This window comes from Cucurbita maxima, unplaced genomic scaffold (genome assembly GCF_002738345.1).
Source record: "Cucurbita maxima cultivar Rimu unplaced genomic scaffold, Cmax_1.0 Cma_Scf00022, whole genome shotgun sequence".
Lineage (NCBI taxonomy): Eukaryota > Viridiplantae > Streptophyta > Magnoliopsida > Cucurbitales > Cucurbitaceae > Cucurbita > Cucurbita maxima.
This window is the reverse complement of record NW_019272038.1, coordinates 3149563-3154306: the sequence shown is the minus strand read 5'-3', so window position 1 is coordinate 3154306 and position 4744 is coordinate 3149563. Positions and strand designations below refer to the sequence as shown.

Below are 4744 nucleotides of genomic sequence, written 5' to 3'. Positions count from 1 at the left end.
AAAAAAAAAAAAAAAAAAAAAAAAAAAAAAAAAAAAAAAAAAAAAAAAAAAAAAAAAAAAAAAAGAGAGACTTCAAACAGTATGAGAGAAGTTTCATCTCCAAAGAATATGAACAAGCATGTAAAATTTCTTCATTATTTTCTTCCGTATAAATTAATTATTATAGGAGTCGATCCATTCTATACCCTCGTAAACACCAATTTTAACCACTACTGATGTTGTTTAGGGGGACCTTTGTCCTTATATTTTGAAAAATGTGTGGCTACAACAACCTTTAAAAAAAAAAAAATCTTTGGAGGTCTAGTACGGTGAATTGGTAGAAAGACTTCAAATTCATAAAGCGGTACATCTCAATCTTGAGAAACTAGAATTCTCTCACATTTCCAGTGATGTCTGCATTAAAAAGGAGAAAATTGATCACTTTCCATCCAGGGGAACCAAATCACCAAAGTAAACTTCCTACACAAGGAAACACAACACCAGCCTGTTATAAATTAGAATCTTTATCTCTTCAATTCACTTGAGCAATTGAATAGCTATTTCTTGCTCAGGCTTAAGGGTAAGTTGAATTACTACTTCAAAAGGAGGAAACTAGTTGGAGATGGAAATCTAGAGTGTAACAGATGCAAGAGGGAGTCTGCACATTTACTCTTTATAATAGCTAATTTTAGGAGACGCGGAAACTTGATTGACTCCCATGTTACCAATAACGAAGAAATTCTTTCAAGAGATCCTGACTTTAAGGTAGATGGTACCCTCCTCGTCCTTAAACACTTCCTTCATTAATGAACTGGAATCTTCTTGTCCTCATTGATAGAAAATCAAATAACATTGGAAGAGATCCAGAGAATGGCCTTAGTTTTGAGGGGCTACGGGTGTCTAGTCCTGATGGTTTCACTTGCACATTTTTCTAGGCTAGTTGAGAGGTCAAGAGGTGGGAATTTGCTGAAGATATTTAACAAATTTTATGAGATGGGTAAAACTCACGAATGAGATTACATTTGTCCTCTACTTAAGAGGTTGAATGCACATAAAGTAGAGGATTTCCGGCCTACAATCTTGGTGACTAGTTGGTACGGCCCTAGCCAATAGAATGTAGAAGGTATATATCCCATACCCCCCACACAACTAGTGGTAATTAGATGTCTTTCGGACTGGACAGAAAATCCTTGACGAGGTTTTTACTCATCATTTCTTTCAAAGCCATTGAGGATTATGAAATTCATAAGTGGGAAGGATTCATCTTTAACATTTATGATAACGTATTGGAGTTTCTTGGACAGGGTCCTTTTCAAGAAGGATTTGGAATCTCATTGGAGAATTTAGGTGGAAATTTTTTATGTTTGGCTAATTTTTCTATTTTGAATGATGGTAGAGGGTAAGGCTAAGTGATAGACTCAACGCGAGGTCCTTGAGTGGGGAGAGATGAGGATCATCTTAATCAATTGCATTTTGCTAACAAAACCATCTGATTACATTCCAAACGATGATTCTCATAGGTTTTTGCATAATATATTGTCTATTACCGATTGGAAAATGAATTGGGAGAAATATTTCATAATCAATGTTAATGGTAGACCTTCTTTGCTCGGTAAGTAGCTTAGTGAATTGGGCCTTCCTAGAGGTCATATCCTAGATGGGTATCTTTTTATGTTTTAGTGGCAGAAAAGGTTTGAAAGTGTATTTCGTGTTGAAAGAAAGCCTATTTTTCTTGGGGGAAGATTTATCATCATCTCACATTATTTCTTATCCTATCCCCATCTAGAACTCCCTCCTGTATTGGTGCCAATTCGGAAATAATGACGAGAGAATTTTGCAAGGGGTAATAAAGGGAGGAGAACAGACCATCTGGTTCAGTGGGAACCAGTTGTAAGAGCTTCTGAGGAGGATGGTTTGCCGGTTGGGAAAGAATATTGCTCTCTTGGCTGAGCAATTATAGTTTTTTACCTTAACAACAATCGTGAGGCATGAAGTAATTACTTAGTATGAGTGTTAATCCACTGGTTTGTTCTGATTGCAATGAATAATGGAACATCCAGAAACCTCTTAAAAGCCAGCTTTCAGCGTCTAACTTGCTCCCTCATGAATTTCTTGATCAGAAATGGTTCTTGTATTTGTTTTCAAGAGAATCACTAAATTGACAATGATCCCCTTCAGTTGCTTCCACCTTATCTTTATAATCCTTCCTTCCAAAATATGATTATATTGCCTGTATGTTCTCTTTTATGGGGTCCTTTTCTCCCAATTCATTCACCTTCTCTCGTATAATTTTGTACAAATGTGGATTCATGGGAAAGATTCAGCCGGGAAGCACAAGGAGTTAAACCAATTTAATGATAGATACTCATTAAAGGACGCAGCTCAACATAAAAACGTATAAAAATAATAGTTTATATAAGCCGTTAAATAACAAGATTCTTTTTCAAATCTGAATCCTCTTCACAGTATTTGAAGGCAATGGTGATAGGGAAAAAAAAAATAAACATAAATACATCCAAATTTCCTAAAACAGCTGTAAAATTCTGCTGGTTGCTGGATTCAAAAACTAGAGTCGGGCAAGATGACAATCATATTAACATAGTAAAACTGATAAAAGTGATAATAATGGGCGGAACCATATATTAGAAAAATAGCAGGAAATAGTACTTTCAATCCAACATTTAAACAACCACACTTCGTTATAGGGTTTTAGCCTAGAGATTTCTTTTTATGAGAAACCGTTTTTCATTGGGATTGGGCTAGAAAATTTTTAATCGCTCAATATTTAGACTTTGTACACTTGAGAACTTTTGATCCATCATACAGCCTTATCAAAAGAAGAAAAAAATGACTGCATAAATTTCCTCAAAAAAAAGATAAATAAATATCATTTCACACAAAAGGAAAAGGAATGCAAGACAAAAACGTGCAGATAAAGAAGCCAATAAATCCGCTACTTACTTTTCTCCTCAGGTAGCACTGGAAGCGATGATGAATCATGCAATTCAAGAGAAAACAAAAACATTAGAGAAAGCAGATAATGAATTATAATGTTACATCAAACTTGGTAGATAAAGATGGAAAAGTGGCTAATTGGAAGCGAACCAAGCAACATAACAGGAATAGGTTATCAACATATTATAAATAAACAACCAGGTTCCCTTTGTTTTTCTTTTCGGGGGACGTAACCTCACGTGTACCCAATTTCTTTTACTTTAAAAAACTAATTGTATGCCATTAAAAGCATGAATTGAATGGATAGTTTTCCACATGCTTTCCTCTTCAAGCTTATAAGACGTATAATAAACAGAACCTTCATCTGGATTCCAACTACTTTATGCTAAATACTGTGAAAACAATGAACGATGCACATAGTGTAATGCTGTTTTAGAAAATAAATGCTTCAATGAAAATTTAGTTAGAATACCAAAATCATTAAAACCCTGCAAACCGGTTGTAGGACAGTCAAACATCACTATGGATCCTCCTAAATATGTATGCCTTAAAAAGAAAACATTTTCCTAATCATCTTGTTAGATTAAAATCGAATTCAATAGAGAAATCCCGCATTCATCAATAGAACGCACTAAAAAGAATGATAGAAGACCGCCTTACAGCATTGACTATCCTGGAAAGTAGATACTGCTATGAGAAGTTTTTAGGACTCAAACAAACAACAGTCAGTGACAGAATACTTAATTTAGTTCTTTATCTCATTTGACCAATAGAACTGTCCATCTGATCAAAACAATACTCAAAACAGCAAACACTTTGCCTCCACTTTTCACTAAGTAAACTACCAACATACGAAATAACCTCCATATTCGATAACTATCAACCAAATTTATTTACTTTGGAGTCAAAAATAGAGAGGAACAATTTTGGAAGTACGACTGACGGTCTAGAACAAGGGTCGGAAAACGTACCGTTTTTTCCATAAACTCTAGCATGATGCAAAACCTGAAATGGTAAAGAAGTTTCTTTACAACAAAATTAACCATACGCAGCTTAATTTGAAACTTGGATGAACATCAATCAATATTGTGCATGACTCAGGATTCCCAATACCTGATCGTCTGTGAGACCTTGTGATGGGTCAACCCCAAAAAATCCCAAGACCTGTTCGAACATAGAACACCGAATGTAAAATTGCACTAGGAATTCAAACATCTAAATCAGAAAATGCAAGATAATTGTTGAATGGAGAGAGCAATAAATTCGAAGCAACAAGCGGATTTATACACAAAACTCAATAAATTATCAAATGGGTCTTAATCCACAATTCGAATAAAACTGTGTAATTTCCTTCCAGTGCTCCGAATCAATGGTGTTGTGAAGGCGAATTGTAGAGTTTGATTCAAAGTCGGATAAAAGGAAGCGGAAGGGAGACAAGGTGAGTGAAAGAGCAATGCAAACCTCAGAGATGGATCTGGAAAAGGCGTCCTCCATTTTCCAATGGGCGGCTTCACTGACAGCGAGAGTGGAGTTGCACCCAGCTACAGCTTCCAAATTCTGTTCCTACAGCAATGCCTGCTTGAGATCCGAAAAAGAATGAAATGAAACGAAATGAATCAAGTAAACTGTTGGTTTCGTAAATGGAAAGTAACGATGGCTTCAATAGTCGACGCGCGCCCTCCATATTTCCCGCTGGCCCAAAACAATCCATAACTGTTGCTATATTGGCCCAATGCCAAGCTTTTATGGGCATGCCCAACATTCACCAATTTTTTTTTTTTTTTTTTTTTTTTTTTTTTTTTTTTTTTTT

At 35.5% G+C, this 4744-nt stretch overlaps 1 protein-coding gene across 1 annotated transcript in view; it reads right to left on the bottom strand.

The window, feature by feature from the left end:
- Window positions 1-4553, bottom strand: part of LOC111496395 (calcium-transporting ATPase 3, endoplasmic reticulum-type) — a 26917-nt gene extending 22364 nt beyond the window's left edge. Inside the window, exons 1-4 of the mRNA XM_023146807.1 lie at window positions 4396-4553; window positions 4048-4098; window positions 3906-3939; window positions 2941-2958 (exon numbers count right to left, since the gene is read on the bottom strand). Of these exons, the coding sequence (XP_023002575.1) occupies window positions 2941-2958; window positions 3906-3939; window positions 4048-4098; window positions 4396-4428 (136 nt within the window). The 5' untranslated portion in view covers window positions 4429-4553. The remainder of the gene's footprint in view (window positions 1-2940; window positions 2959-3905; window positions 3940-4047; window positions 4099-4395) is intronic.
- Window positions 4554-4744: the final 191 nt, after the last annotated feature.